Source organism: Dunckerocampus dactyliophorus, chromosome 14 (genome assembly GCF_027744805.1).
Source record: "Dunckerocampus dactyliophorus isolate RoL2022-P2 chromosome 14, RoL_Ddac_1.1, whole genome shotgun sequence".
Taxonomy (NCBI): domain Eukaryota; kingdom Metazoa; phylum Chordata; class Actinopteri; order Syngnathiformes; family Syngnathidae; genus Dunckerocampus; species Dunckerocampus dactyliophorus.
Genome location: NC_072832.1, coordinates 27670618 through 27686548, shown reverse-complemented (window position 1 = coordinate 27686548; position 15931 = coordinate 27670618). Strand labels below are relative to the sequence as shown.

At 40.8% G+C, this 15931-nt stretch overlaps 1 protein-coding gene across 2 annotated transcripts; it reads right to left on the bottom strand.

Annotated features, from left to right (window-relative positions):
- Positions 1 to 10861: 10861 nt before the first annotated feature.
- LOC129194108 (C-type lectin domain family 10 member A-like) lies at positions 10862 to 15931 on the bottom strand. Of its 2 annotated transcripts, XM_054799041.1 has the most exons (8): positions 15587 to 15931; positions 14431 to 14496; positions 14289 to 14360; positions 14174 to 14218; positions 13776 to 13874; positions 12483 to 12602; positions 12235 to 12349; positions 10862 to 12150 (listed from the first exon to the last, which is right to left on the bottom strand). In XM_054799041.1, the coding sequence occupies exons 1-8, from the start codon at positions 15812 to 15814 to the stop codon at positions 12095 to 12097; spliced, it is 801 nt and encodes a 266-aa protein (XP_054655016.1). In that variant the 5' UTR covers positions 15815 to 15931; the 3' UTR covers positions 10862 to 12094. The 2 variants fall into 2 exon arrangements, with proteins under 2 accessions (XP_054655016.1, XP_054655015.1); XM_054799040.1 differs by lacking the exon at positions 10862 to 12150 and having other exon boundaries at positions 12153 to 12349.

The window sequence follows — 15931 nt, the reverse complement described above, 5'->3', positions numbered from 1 at the left end:
CGGTATCAGAGCTTCATTGTAAGGTGGGAACCAATCCCAGCAGCCAGTTTGAGTCATGTGATGGGCTGCTTTGCCAGAAGAGGAATCACACTTAGCGGCAAAAGGTATTCTTTCAGTGCACCGGAAAGGACACTCATGGCAAGAGCTCTGCTGTCACGACGAAAGTTTTCAACTATTTTGGCACTTTGCTGACCACACGTTGGGATGACAAGATCAGAACAGCTTGCTGACACCCTTGACCTGAACTAGGACCGCTGAGAGGTACGGATTCCTTGGAATAAACAAGCTACAAGTGCAGGGAGGCGCTAGCAAGTCAAGCTAACTGGCTAAGTGCTAAAGTTAAAGCAGTTACCTAGCAACAATGCCCATCAAAAAGCTAAATGTTACAAGCCCTGGTAATCCACAATGAAAAAGCAGGCCAGATATGAAAGAAAAGCCCTTTATGCTCATTAAGAAGACGATTTAAAAGAAGAATGGAAGGATGAGCAACTCCTGAGTCATTTACATTTACCATGCTGTGTTTCGAAGGCGACCAATCTTCATCTCCATGTCTTGCGGCTTAAGTCCACGTTCCGCAAGTTCTCTATTTCATCTGCAAATCTTTCTTCATCTTCGAAAACTATTGACACATCGCTCAAAATCTTCACTATGATGATTGTAAACATCCTCGGTCTCGCACACCGCCATGTTTGTTTACCTGAGCGACATAACCCCGATGATGCCACTTCCGGAAATGAGGCAGAGCTGCGAGCAAGTTCATCAAGGCCGGTGCCATGAACTAAAAATGCCATGTTTTGCAAATTTACCGTTTGCTTTCAAAAATGAGACAATGTGGAACATAAAACATATTGAAGCAAAGTTGATGAATCATTTCAGTCTCCTGTAACACATTGTTTCACATCCTGATCAGTTGCTTCAGATTTGCTAATAGTTTATGTTGAATACAGGAAGTGAACAAATGTATTAGCAATTGATGTGAAAAGGAAGGGGATAGGATTAAAAAAGCTCTGCTTCTTCCTAGTCCTTTTCAAACATGTGAAATTGTGAACTGAAACATGAAGTCTGCCAATGTAACCGGTATGCGTGTTCCAGATAAATTCAACCAAACCAAAAATGGCACTGAGCAGAAGAAATGGATTCCATTTGTGTTCATAAAGTCATTATTTTGCTACGTCAACTGCCTCCACGTTATCAGGCCCTTCCCGCCGGGGTCTGTCGCCAGCCTGACATTTGACGCACGACGGGAAGTCGTCACGGTGAAAATGGGCTCTGTGTCACAAGAGAAAGGAGACCTTGATGGGGATGAGGAAGAAGAGCAAAAGAGCCTCGCTGCGGCGTGTCCTCTCGTGTTTTTTCCATTAGGGCATTAGCGCTAATGGTAACGCTAGCTCAGACGTTTGCAAGCCTCCCCAGCCCCGTGTGCTGCCCCTTCACGCCAACAACACAGTCCATTAAGGAAGCAAACAAAGAGCATTTTTCATCGCTCACGCTTAGCGACATAGTGACATGCTGTCCCAAAACATTGCATGGAAGAAGATATTTCAATGTTATCCTACGAACTCTTCATCTAAATATGACTTCATTCTTGTAACATCAAGATTTGGGCTAGGATTGACACCCCCCCATTCTTTCCCATTATTCCTAAAAGATTAAAAGGGGTAACATTCCTACATTGCTTTTCTTTGATGCCTCATTTTATGCCTCATTTTATGCTAACTCTGGTAAACTTATGAGATTTTTCTCATAAATATCACGGTTTTTTTGCAAATGTATTTGTTTTGTGTTATCGTCTAAGCGTGACTTTAATCTGGTGTTACAAGTTGGGTTTTTTTGCTCATGAAAATAAGATGTTATTCTCATAATATTGCAATTCTGTTACCTGTAAACAGTTTATTTTTATTCTCGTATAAATATGATATTATTCGTGGCAAATTATACGTTTATTCTTGGAAAATTACACTTTTTTTCTTCAAAAAACTTCATTCATAAAAGTTAGCAATTTTATACTGTTAGTGGTTTCTGTCCTATAAATAGTAGTTGATTCTTGTAATATTATGAGTGTTTTCTTGTAATATATTGGCTTTATTTGTGTGAGATTACACTTTTTTCCGTAAAAATGATTAAAGTGCTAATATTATTGTGACTTTTTCATAATATTGTTTTTCTTGTATCTGAATTTATTTTTGTAATATTAAGTTTATTCTATTTTTTTAATTAATAACTTAAATAATTGTATTCTCTTGATTCTTTTTTTATTATTGCGTTGTATCGTGTTCCCATGAATGCTTGACAACAGCAGATACAAATGATGTGCTTCCACGGGTGTCTTAGCACAAATGTGAGAACTCACGTTACCTGATCCAGTCTGGGGGGTTGGAGGGGATTATGGGATGGCCAGCGTGTGTGTAAAGGCTACAGTACACTTAGTAGAAAGCAGCTGAGCGATAAGCCTGACATTCAATCCAAGCCAGCGCAACTAATTAGCACTTCCTCCTAGCAGCCTGATTTCATTATCTGATGTCCCAACGTATGACAGTAAAGTGCACATTGCTGCATTATAAGGTGTTGTCCAAGCATCAATAGTCTGCATGCACGCCAGCATTAGCCAGCAATCACTCCACAGTAAAAAAAACAATAAAAAAACAGGCTGTGGGCAAAGTGTGTAAATAAACCCTGCACGGGTTATTCCAGGAGGGTCAATAAAAGGAGCTGAAATGCATTTAGAGCTCCTCATTGAGGATCTCATTGCTCATTCGACCCGAGCGGTTGGCGAGGATATCCCCAGACAATCAATACAAGGACCATTAAGCTTAACAAAGCTTCTTTGTCTTTAAACTGCACATGGACTTTGCAAAGCAACACTCAACCCAGGCGGCTATACTGTACGGGCTGCTCATCCATGTCAGCAACTGTAGTAGTCAAACATTACATATACTGTACACTCAAATACTCAAATGATTGAAAAAAATGTAATCAAATTAATCACACTTTTCAAATTAATTCAACACGATTAATCACCATTTGCTGTATTTTATGAACAGAAAGATAAATGACAGGACGGGGGTTTTATAGAAACAGTCATGGAAAAAATGACCGTGTTTCTTCAGTTTCTCGTTTATTTGAATGCCTGATACAACCAAAGCTACCTTTGTTTGGACAAATATAACAATGACAGCAAAAACAGCTCACAAGAGTGAAATGTGTTGGCAGTACAATGCTTTAGCTAGTCATGTGATTTTGGTTATCATCAAGAAAAGCATGGAAGTTGCTGCAGTAGATGTCAGCTCTTCAATTCAACTCTTATGAGCTATATTTGCTATCATTATACTGTATTTGTCCAAGCAAACGTACCTTTAGTTGTACCAAGCCTTACAATGGATCAATCAACCCAAGAAGCAAGGGTGCTCTCATCATTCTTTCCATGACTGTAAACATGGAACCTACCAACACAAAGATTAGACTCCAGTCTTTCATCAAGAAAAAAAAAAAGTTTTTTTCTACCTTTTTGCATTCTTTAGTAATCTGCAACAGAGCACAGTTTCAGGTAAGTTTCAGGAAAATGTCAGTTCCTGACAAGAAAAGGGAGAAAAGCAGCTGTGAAAAGATACATTTCATATTTTTGCATTTGTGTCCATGCGTTAAAATTTCCCTGCAATGAGTAACCTTCTGCACGCTACACTTCCTCCCTGCTGTCGAGTGTGTTTTTACATACATTATATATTACCTTGTGGGCGTTTTTTTATGGCTTAAAATTGCTCTAAAAGTGACATCTTTTTTTTTTGCGATTGCATCATCACCTCTTTTTGCCTCTTGCACAAAAAAATGCAAAAGATATATAAATACTATACTATACTGATAAAAACTTATAAATACTGTACGTCTTTGGTCTTGAATGAGTTAATAACACGCCGTATTGTATGCTAACTGGAAAATGTACGTAAACCGAGGCAAAATTTTGACGTACATTTTTGACATTAACGGAAAAACACGCTAACCAAGGCGGACGCTAACTGAGGTTTCACTATAGGAAATGGTTTCCATGAAATGTTAGAAATTGGACATTTTCACTCATTTTCATTCAAAATTTGTGTTAAAAAAACAAGGCGGTTAGAATGAAAACACCCTAAAAGACACAAATATGCATTTTATTTTGAAATGTCACAAGAGCAAATGAATATGAAACGTGTCAAACATACAGGAAGCTAGGCCTTTTGTGGATCAAAGCCCTTTCAGTCAGAAACAACAGAAGACAGGAAGCACTGGAGGTTAAAATGCTGCTGCTCGAGTGACGAAGCGATAACAGTTTTTTCAAATGTGATTTATTTTGTGATGATGTGAGCATGCACTTTCCTTTCAGGTGGATGAATTACAGGTTGGAAGAAAGGCTGCACTGTTTTCTAGTAAGAACGCTATTGTCTTTTCTCCCTCATCTTGCCCTACGATGCCAGAACAAGACACTTATTGATTTTGAACAATAACAGACACAAGATGGGTGAGGTAGTTGAGGTCAAAGGTCAAACTAAGATCTTGGAATGTCCAGCAAGTGTTCCTGACTGGTCTTGTTCTGCTATGTGAAAGCAGGAATACTATTGATTTTGAAGCCAAGATGTGGTGAGTGATTGATTTGTCAGTCTTGTATCAGATGCAACCTAAAATAAAAGGAAAAAGCATGAAACAACATGTGTATTGTCTTCATCCTTTGCAGGATTGTTGCATCTGTTACCATGGCGATGAGCGAAAGGGAAGAGATGAAAGGATGGCGGATATCGGCTGCACCAAATGAAATCGATGCCTTCTTTGTGTGGTTCCTAGTGGAATCGCACGAGTCAGCAGCACTGCATGACCACCTCAGACAGACAAGAGGCATAAAACAAATAGAGTTCATGCTGAAGCCGCCCTTTGCCATCTCTTGTGACGTTCTTCGTGGAAATGTTGCTCCAGCTGACAAATGCAACATGAAAGAGGACACCCTTGACTGTGATGGAGTCGTTCAAATGAGCCTTGACGTGGCATTTTCTGACACCTGAGGAAAATCGATTCCATCGTCTGAGTGTCTCGAAGATTCCGTTGGTGGATGTCACCGTTGTGTCCTTGTCTGTACACCAGTGGCGGCCTATCAGAAGCACTGACCTACATTCACAACTCTGTGGACCAGATGGGCATCATCGGGTACTTCCCTGCTACCCTGGTGAAGGAGACGCAAAGGTTTAGAGAGGACACAGTTGAGTATGAACATGACTGGGATGCATATTTCTATACGCAGCTTTTAACTTTGGACTTGTTTCTGTCACACGGATGTCTGCTGTGCTTAAGGTGGACGCAGACGAATGTTTCCTGTCTGGGCTACACAAATGCAATCTATGGTTACATCTGGGACAGGTATAGCCGCAGGTCACAACTGTTTTGTTTGTCCATGCACTCATTTTCTATGCCTTATCCTCACTAGGGTCGCGGGGGTATGCTGGAGCCTATCCCAGTTGACTTTGAGCGACAGGCGGGGTACACCCTGGACTGGTCGCCAGCCAATAGCAGCAACTTTGTTGCATGAAACTGAAGTCATTTATTCCCAACAGTTGATTATCTTCATTTTAGTAGCGTGCCTCTTGAACTGCTGATTTTTATTGTCCAATGAGATTTCATCTTTTCTGTGTTGCCATGTCAATGTAATCTGCCCAGGGCCTTCAGAAGCAGGAGTGATGGCCCATCTCAGTTACATACTATTAGACTGTTTCTTTAGCCAATCAGACTTCAGACCTCACAGAGCCCACTAGCTGGCCCACAATAACGTCAGCATCTTTCCGTCCTCCGATTGGTTGCGCAGAGCAAAACAAGGCAAAGTTGCTTGCTAACCACCACCAAACAACAGAAGACTGTAGCGTTTTTACGCATAATAACGCCCACAATGGATTACAACGGAGGAGAAGAAATTGACTTGGTGTTGAACATTTCTTAAATATCAATTTTGGTGGACCAGGTGGACCAACCAAGAAGCTGTTGTGAAACAAAAACAAGACACATCTGCAGTTTGAGGAAAAAGGCGCACAGTCCTTTATTCAACAAAAGTTGAATGGAGTTCTAAATAATAATGACGTGACATTACCAGAAGTTACTCCTTATCTGGACATCCTTAAATCCACAAAAAGTGGGGCTTTTCGGCAGGAGTAAGGGGCACATTTCACGCAAAAGGAATTTACCAAAACATGTTGCACAAGAGCAACTGTTACACAACCTAGGTCAAGTTGACCTCTTTAGTACAATTGGAGTTTACAGAAAGATTCATTCTACAATATAATTCCCCCCTTTGGGGGTCCTAAAACCTCCAAAACAGCCGCACATGTCCCAGCGTCAGTTCAGATTGGTCGTTTCTTGAATCGAGTTTATAGATTATGTTTATAGGGATCACGATGCATGTTCATCTTGACAAAATGGGCAGAAGGAAAGGGCTGCGGGCAGCCGTGCATTCTGGGGCAAAGAGGATGATTAAATGTTTTAAAAATTGAAAATGGCAATGGCCATTTTCAGTCCCTTTCTTCCATCACCCTCCGATGATTCGCAGCGACTCTTTGTGAGGATGGGCGTCCTTCGTCCAGATGAGTTGGTGACTTGGTAAGGCCCACGTAGGAGGAGGGTGCTCATCTCACCCCTTCCTCATCGGCAGATTCCTGGATGGACATCATTTCCGCTCAAACTAGCTCCTTCCTCGGATGCGGTCCTCGGGGATGGCCCGTCTCAGGTGGAATGGTCTCCCTCCTTGGATGTGGCCCATCTCAGCTGGAACAATCTCTTCCTATCGCAAACTAAGTACGTCAAACTGCAACCTTTGACTATTTGTGACTGTGAGTTACTGAGATGTAGTGCGAATACTGAAACTGTAATAGTGACTGCCGAACCAAACACTGAGTTTCATGAATAAGGGAAACCCTCGACTATCTAAAATGATAATCGGATAACTCCATGAATAACTGAAGCTATTGAAGAACTATGATGCGTGACGTTAGATGCGGCCCTGTCTATGATTCTTTCACTGAGGTTTGTGATGCAGTGAATACAAACACTCCCAGTTTAGCTTGTCTAATGTCATTCTATTCATTTTATTCTGCCAGGCCAGCCTGTCTCCGCTCGGGAAAGGGTTTGTTCCAGTTTGTAGACCAGAACTTACGAGCAGTACAGCTGTCCTACAGCCTCGGAAGAGCAGACTCTGGTGGGTTGTTATGCTTTTGTCACCTTATTAGATAAATATTGATTGTGAACTGCTCCACAAGATGTCGTAGTGTAGCGGTTTCGAGCTGTTTAGAGATGATGTAGTGGAAGATAAAAGGTTAACTGGCTTTCTTGCTTGAGTAATAATGCTAGTCATGCCACACATTGTTATATTGCAGTTTTGTATAGATGGTTTGTATAACTGCGATGTGATAGTGGTGGTTTTAAGGAGTGGATTAAATCCCCCCAGACACAGGGGAAGACGACATATCAGTTTTTCTGCTTCTCGCAGTGAAAACATCCCCATCAGTGAACTGCTATGACATTCGTCCCTCACAATAGCACGGTTCGATTATTGCTCCCTCGCTATGTCACGCTTGAGTGAATAAATGATGGCTGTTTGGTGGTAGACTATGGTCTATTATTAGTCAAAACAAGTGATATGTAGTATTGTGGTCACTAGGCGGCAGTAATGCCACAAAGCGAATTAGCTTACCTGACATTAGCTTAACACTGCATGACGACAGCCATAGCATGTCCCATATGATAGAGTGAAAAAACTTTCTCCTCCCATTCCCTGTGGAAGTGGTAAGTTCTTGGCTTCTTATGTTTAGAAGAAATAAATCTGGGGCTAACTGGTTAGCTTATAAGCTTGTTAGCTCACTAGCTAGCGGCCATCTTGAGTGCCTGCGGCATAAAGGTTGCAATGTGGTGTAAACAAAGAATAATAGAAGTGTAAGGGTGACTATAGGGGTGTTATTTCATCTCTACAGGGTTCTAATAATGTTAAAACCCGCACTTTGAAAGTCATAAACAGGTTTTCTATGCTCTAACAATACGAAAAAAAATTCTGTTTATTAATATTGAATGCTACTTTACCAAAATTCAATTACCATTGTCGGGTCTGGAACCAACCAACTGCCATAAAGGAGGGACGACTTATGAAAAAAAAATCATGATCAGCAATCCCCAATATCATAATACTGCTAAAACTAATACTACAGAAATATACTTTGAATATGAACATGAATATGAATATAAATCCCAAAAATTATAATAATGGTCAAAATTGTTTATGAAATATGAATTTTAGGCACCTCAGACCTGCCTTGGCGAACCACCACATTCCCTAAAGTGAGCACAAACTACAAGGGCCAAAAAGGCTCAACACCTACGCCCCCCCGCATGTTGGCAACCGGCGCTAGGCCACTGCTTCATGTTATAGAAATTTGTTGTTATAAATTCCATTGTGTTTTATACTGCAATATTTGTTTTATCTGTCTAGTTGAAATACTTTTTAAATCCTTGTGATATTTACTCAGCTCACTTAACTAAAAATGCAAGAAATATTTAAATGTTTGTATTATTATTAGTAGCAGTAGCATAATAAATGTTGTTTTTCTGTTGTCGTAGTTGCATCTTGTAATTGATTGACAAGCATCAGACAGCTGAGGATGTTTCCTGTGTGTCAAATGTCACCCTCGGATGCTGTGCAGACCCCGAGCGCTTGATTTCACAGCTCGGCAGGGTGCCGCTTCCTGTTGTGGAGTCTGTGGAAAAACTGGTAAAAAGCATCTCATGTACTTCTGCGTCATGTGTCTGCTTTTGGCAGCTGCTCCTTGACGCACGCACGCACGCACGCACGCACGCACGCACGCACGCACGCACACACACACGCACGCAGGCACGCACGCACGCACCTCCATCTTTGACTGTCACCATGGCAACCGCCTGAAGCTCCAGATATCTCTCTGGTTGATTGGGCGCGTCGGTTTGTATGTAATAGAAAAAAAACAAAACAGTTGAAACATATTAGCTTGGCTAATGATGTTTTGTTGTAAATGTCAGCAAGCTTGTATTGATCACAGGGGGGGAGGGGAGACTAATGTGTGACCGCCCTAATTGGATAAATGGCAAAATAAGTTCAGAGTGAGTTTGTGTTGTCACCTTGAGGCAAAATAGCAGAAGTCAATAAGTCTCCATCACTCAGGGACATTTGAGACATATTTGGGTGATCTTTGGTGGGCCAAATGAAAAGCTGTGGTGGGCCGAATGTGGCCTGCAAGCCACCTATTAAGGACCGTTTCTTTAGAGGGGGGAGTCGGCGCCACAGGAGACTGACAACAAGGCTAAAGGCTCGACCGTGACTCTGATACCAGATGATCTTTCATCAACGGTGGCACTGGGGCCATTTGGGGCTTTTACAAAAGTCAAAATATTAAAAGAAAAAAGTCATACTCTAACGAGAAAAAGTTGCAGTTTTACAACAATATACTCATAACAGTCAGGACATCTGGAAGATCTGTGTTGAAATCTCAGTAGGGCATCTCTGTGTAGCGTTAGCATGTTCTCCCCGTGCGTGCGTGCGCGGGTACTCCGGTTTCCTCCCACATTCCAAAAACATGCATGGTAGCTTCATTGGAGACTCTAAATTGTCCATAGGTATGAATGTGAGTGTGAATGGTTATGTGCGCTGCCATTGGTATGTAACTAGCAACTTCAGCTGGCAGATAAGATTAAAAAAGCAGGAAAAAAGTGTCGTAAATGACATCCTACAAGGATGTGGAGTCCCCCAATGACGGGGTCTAATAAGCACTGGGAGACCACTTCAACCATTTCAGGGGTGCTCACACTTTTTCAGCCTGCGAGCTACTTTTAAAATGACCAAGCCCCAAAGATCTACCTCCTATTATAAACATAGAAAATGTATTTTTAAATATATATATATATATACGTATGTGTCACACATTTATATATTTGTGTTGCATAACCACATATGTTGCACAAGATAATTATGTACATTTTTTGCCATTACTGAAGTTCACTCTGATGACTTGCACTGAATTGAATCAGCCAGGGATGCATAGTCCGGACAGTAGCTGCTGACAGCCAGCCTCAAGCACATTTCCAAATGCTCAGTCATAGTGGCCTCTTTTACCATGTCTCCGTCTAGGAAGGACTTGTTATTAACGATGTGACTTACTCGGAATGATGCTTCGGTGGCAGCTTTCACTTTAGAAGTAGCTTGTGTGAAAAATGACTGCTGTCCCAACAACTTGGATTTTAGCTCCTTCACCTTTTGTCTTTCTCAGCTCGCCTTTTGGTGGGAATTCAGTTTCGTATTTTCCATGAAGAGTCTGAAAATGGCGCTCCACATTTCCCTTCTTTGGTATTGCGGCGGTAGACTGGCAGATGAGATAAACGCACTTTGAAAATGTCATCCTGAAAAATAAGTCCTCCTCCCATTCCGTATGAAAGTGATACTTTTTTCTTACTTGGTCCAGCTCCTCCCACTCATTTTTATACCTTGTCTTACTGTAAGTTTAAGAGGAAAAAAACATTAGCTTTGCAGCGCTAGGGGCATTGTTTGAGCATGCAGTGACCTAAGTGTGAGTTTAGAAAATCAGATGTCATCTGACTGGTTGTCCTGTGTATCAATCAAGCAACGGGATGGATGATAGGCTGATGTCTATTTTTTTATTCAAAACAATTAAACTTTTATAGCATCAATTCATAACAATGTCGCCTCAGGGCGCTTAACAGACAAGCCAAATACATAACGTCATGCGATCTACCAATAGTACCTTGGAGATCTACTGGTAGATCGCGATCGACATATTGAACACCCCTGCTTTATTTGATTCCAAAGGAAATTCCAACATCCAGCAGCACATCTTGGAATCACATGTGAAATGCTCTATTATGACAAACACATCATGGGGTGTCACCAACTGTCTGGCAGGAGCAGGGCAGCCAGAAGCCAATCAGACTGCAGTTTGGCATTGCTACTGTGAATCGTAATACGTATAATATGGACGTGGCAGTGGGCCAGGCAGGATTGGAAGCGTACATTAAATGCTTTACACACACTAGAAACCTTGCAATCCAACCTGCACTCGGCATTTCCAGCGTCACTCCACTATGACTCAGTTAAATAAAGTGTTCAGTGTAAGTTAAAATAAGTGGTCTGAGTAATGTTAAAATATCATCTATTCCTCATGAAGCCAATATCTTGTATGGTGACACCTACTTAAATAAGCCAACAGTGTAACAAACAACAAATACTTCCAGGGACTGTTCGCAACTCTCAAGGTTAACCAACAAATCTAAGAACATCACCAGCAACTAGCATGTTAGCATAGTGGTTCCAAAACGCCTTCTAGGCAGCCATCTAACTGTTGCAAACAGGCCCTTTTTAGATGGTTAGATGTGAAACGTAAACAGGAAAACAAACTAGTTTTTAAAGACATCAAAAAATAAAATTTCATCGCTACATCATAAAATTGCGACTTCTCTTGTTTGAATTCAATTGTTTTTTCTCTCGATATTTTGACTTTATTCTCATAAAGTGAGCTGTTTTTTTCCATTTCTTCCAACTATTTCAACTTCTTGAAAATTGTCTTCTCATAATTTTATCTTTATTCCATAATATTTTGACCTCATTCATAACTTGTACGTATCGTTTTGTAATCTTGTAAACTTATTTTTTCCCATTAGATTACAAATTAGTTGTCTTGGAATGTCTTGTTAGTCTTGTTTGCATTTGTCCTCTGTTGTTGAGAAAAATGGTGGTCCATTGTTGGGTGGGCAGCAGCTTCTTATTTGCTTTGTGCATCATTTTAGCTGCTGGAAAATGAGTGAATTTCAATAACTGTTTTGATTTGGATTGATTCATTTTCTGCGTGATCGTTTGTGTTAGCCCCTGAACTGCAACTACCTGTAGCACTAGCTTTAGTTTGCAAATTGATGTTTTATCTCCAGTCTTGCAGTTTGTTTGGGATAATGCGCACACTGATTATGATTAGGATTCATTAAAGTAACTGAATTGAACACGGAGTGGTGATCTTTCAGCACTGGTGTCTTTGAAGGATCACACAGCAAGAGACGGTCTTCATCACTTCTGACAAATAAATCTATGTTCCAAGTTGCAAAAGCAAGTCTTGATCCCAACTGTGAAGAAATCGGGTTAAGAAGTTACGAGACGAAGGGTTGTTAAAGCATTCATAAATCCCAAATGCATTAATGCAACCTTACAGCGATACCACATTTCCAGACACTCTTGGACAGACAAATTTGTGGTCCTGTAGTGTTCATATCCAGCATTCTTGCTCTCAAACTTGGAACCATCTGTCCATTTCCACCGGCCATCCTGAAAAATGAAGGGATGAGTTTGAGCTATGAAAGCAGCAGTGCTCTGAGAGCCACTTTTACAACATGAAAATGGTAGAGAGAGACTCATCTTTAAAAAGTCTTAATAAACCTGTGATGATTAAATCACCCACCTCGTTAACAGCCCTGTAGCCCCCAAGCCAAAGAAAATGTCGAGACAATCCCCCGATGAAGTCATACGTGGTTTGGTTGTGAACTGAGGCCAAGTGTCCACCCCTGGCTACGCAGTACTCCTGAAAAAGCAATAGAGGACGGCATGAACTAATGTGGCTGTAGGCAACCTCCTGATGAAATTTTTATCAACTCCACAAGATTTGCAGCTTTATTTAGCTCTGCATGCGCTCTCAAATTAAGTTGCATGTTACACTTGCAGCACACTTTTTTACAATTCACTCGTTTGTGAGAACATGAGATTTCTGGTTTGGAGATTTCTGGTGACAGCAGGGCAGCCAGAAGCCAATCAGATTGTGCTACCATGTTCCCAGCATCAGGGAATGACGTGTGGATGCTTTCCACCAGAGTCGAACAGCTTAATGTCCAAGCAGAAGCTGTGCTAATTCTACATTTGATCAAACTTACTCAGGATTTGTCAGATCAAAACACATAGATGTTGGGACTTCATCACCCAGCGCTTCGATTTAACACACATTTGTCTCTGCGCCAACTTCACAGGCATGGTGGAAGTTAGATTTTAATGCTACGTGTTAGTCGCAGAAATGAAAGTCGAGCGTAACACCTTATACATAGTGTCTTGGCTTATTTGCTCTCAAGATACGTTGACAATAATATTGTTTGGTGTCAGTTGGTGAGACAATAAACATTTCAAAGCCCACCAGCGTTGCCCCATGACATTTTTTCATTGTTAAAGGGATAGTTGGGATTTTTTGACGTCAAGTTGTATGACATCCCCATCAGCAGTGTAGTACATCAACAGTACACCCCGCGAGTCCAATTCTGGTCGGATTTCCGTGAAAAGGAACGTAGTTCTGCTTAGTTGCTGGGTCATTTTAGTAAATCGTTTGGCATATATACTGTGTATATACAAATATAACACCGAGTGATTTGTGAGGTCTGATTTGTTTTTTTGTGGAGGCATTTTTATGATGCAAATGTGTCACTTTTTTGAATGCATATTGTTTTGAGAAGCCAGATTCTTTACTTAAGCAGAACTAAGTTCCTCATCATGGAAATTTATTTTGATATTAGTCTGGTGCTACTTTTTCCCATTCAAAGCATGCAGTAAATGCTTTTTCTTTAAAGGCACGTTAATACATTGAAACGATACGTGTGTGTGTGTGCATGGATGTACAAAAATGAGTGTCAAAGGCGAAAATGTTTTTGCAGGTTTTAAGTAGTTGCCAGAGTATTGCCAAGGACATTTGAATGATTAAGAAGGGCTGGCATACCTCAGCATCATTCCATTTCTTCTCTTCTCTAACATACAGGAAACATCTGTTGCCATGTTTTTGCCATGTCGGAGGGCAACTTGCGTTGTGCGGACGAGCCTGTGAAAGTAAAACAATTTTTATCATTCAACTCAAAATATTCTTTTACTTTTTTTTTTACTTTAAGCTCATCTTATTGTGTTTTTTTTTTTATTTCAGCCTGTCCCCAAATACAGTCAATGATAGCTGGGATATGTTGGAGGGGTATTAAATAAAATAGTAAATATATTATTTGATGTTATTTGTTTCTATTTTTCATTTGACTGCACGTCACTCATGCATCCATCATTTACTATTGTACAGTATTATGGTTAAATATGTCACATTAATGTCATTCTAATATGAATGACTGTTCATACCTCAACAGCATCCTCGGCCATCTCCTTCACATCGTCTGTCACATTCTGTAGGGGTACATGTTGTGGGTAATACTGTAGTGCTCCCTGTCCAGGTAAAGTATCCATGTGTGTTTACCTTCGTGATGCTTGCTTGTACGTTCGTGATGTTTGCTTGTACGTCATCCAGGTTGTTCACACTTGTCAGTGTCTGTAAGAGTACATGTTGTGGGTCACAGCATGCAAATAAAAAATAAAGTACCCGTGTGTGATTTTTTTACCTTATTGATGTTTGCTTCTACATCATCCAGGTTGTCCGCACGGCCTGTCAGATTCTGCATGAGTACCTGTTGTGGGTGATAGTATTACAGTGGTAGCTCGGTTAACGTCCGCCCTAGTTAGCAAACATCCAAAAGACTTGGCTTGAGTTTGTTCGCTTGTTCAGCATCCAAAAATACCATCCATTTTGTTTACACCGACATTTTGGATCATACTTGCACATGATTGCGCAATGCATTGTGGGCCGCAGGCCCCATTTTAGAGTTCACACAGCGTAAACACATGACCGTGCTGTGTCAGCGTGAAATGTAGTGTTTACGTTTACTGCACAATAACAGTACGCGCAACACGCATTTTTGGGTGTCTGGAACGGATGAATTGGATTTACATTATTTCTATGGGAATTTGCTTTGGTTAAGAGTCCTTTTGGTTTGAGTCAGACCTGGTTTGAGTCAGGTTAATGACGTTAACCGAGGCACCACTACATGTATGTAAATATTTCCATGTGTGTTTTATCCGGGTTGTCCACACGTCCTTCTGTAAGAGTACATTTGTGGGTAATACTGTGGTTTGTAATAGTTTACCAATCCCAAACATAGATTCATTCACCCCCAGCAAAAGGACATGTTGTGGGTCACGATATACTCTAGAACTCCCTGTCCATTTGTTTGTTCATAGAACGAAAACAATTCCTGCCTCCTGTCTTCCTACAAAGCACAGTGCGCTTTACCAAATGGGGCGTTCAAGTGCACTGCGTATTTCTGACAGATGGATCTGTTTTTTTTAATTAAATGCGGATGTTAAAAAAAGTATGGATGTAAAAAAAGCACTTTGGCAAAGGTGAGTTACGGAAAGAAGTGGTAACAAAGTAGGAAGGTAGCGTCTGTTAAAATTAAGATTGTAATGTACTGTAAAGGTTCCGAGCTAACAAAGGTCGCAGGGGGATCGGGTTTAGGGTTAGGGTTCAATTGAATGTTGGTTCTTTTGTGTTTTAGTTTTTGTTGGACCGTTTGGAACAGACAATTAATGAAAACTGACATTCCGCTGTCATGTATAAATGATATTAACTATTAAAGAACATTTCAGTGACGTGTGCTTGGATGGCCTGCTTAGTTGAACATTCTGTCAAATTCTGTAGGTGGACCCGTGTGTTTTTACCTCGCTGTCTATTGGTCCTGCATCGTCCCAGTTGTTCATAGGTTCTGGAGTTTTCTGCAGGTCAGGCAGTACCAATGCCATGATGATGAAGATGAGTCCAATTATGAAGATCAGGAGGATGGTGGCCACCAGAAAGTTAAAGGCCTTTGGAGGATTCTTCATCGGTGTGTCTACCTTGCACTGCATGTTGCAAGTTCTTGTGTGATGAAGCTTGCCTGTACTTAACATAAAAGACGACACTTGATCAACTCAAATCCACCGGCTTTTATTTTCCATTTATTTACCGGAGCCTGTCGGGTTAGCTTGAACATTTCTTAATCTTTAGTTAAAAATGCATTTGTTATT

Bases quoted from the DNA above. Each gene is read 5' to 3' on its own strand.
- LOC129194108 (XM_054799040.1), bottom strand. From the start codon at position 15,814: ATGTTAAGTACAGGCAAGCTTCATCACACAAGAACTTGCAACATGCAG. The intron at 14,497-15,586 runs GTAAAAACACAC...CACCCACAACAG, and splicing joins CAGGACCAATAGACAGCGAG to GTACTCATGCAGAATCTGAC. The intron at 12,603-13,775 runs GTATGCCAGCCC...TTGCTTTTTCAG, and splicing joins AGAAATGGAATGATGCTGAG to GAGTACTGCGTAGCCAGGGG.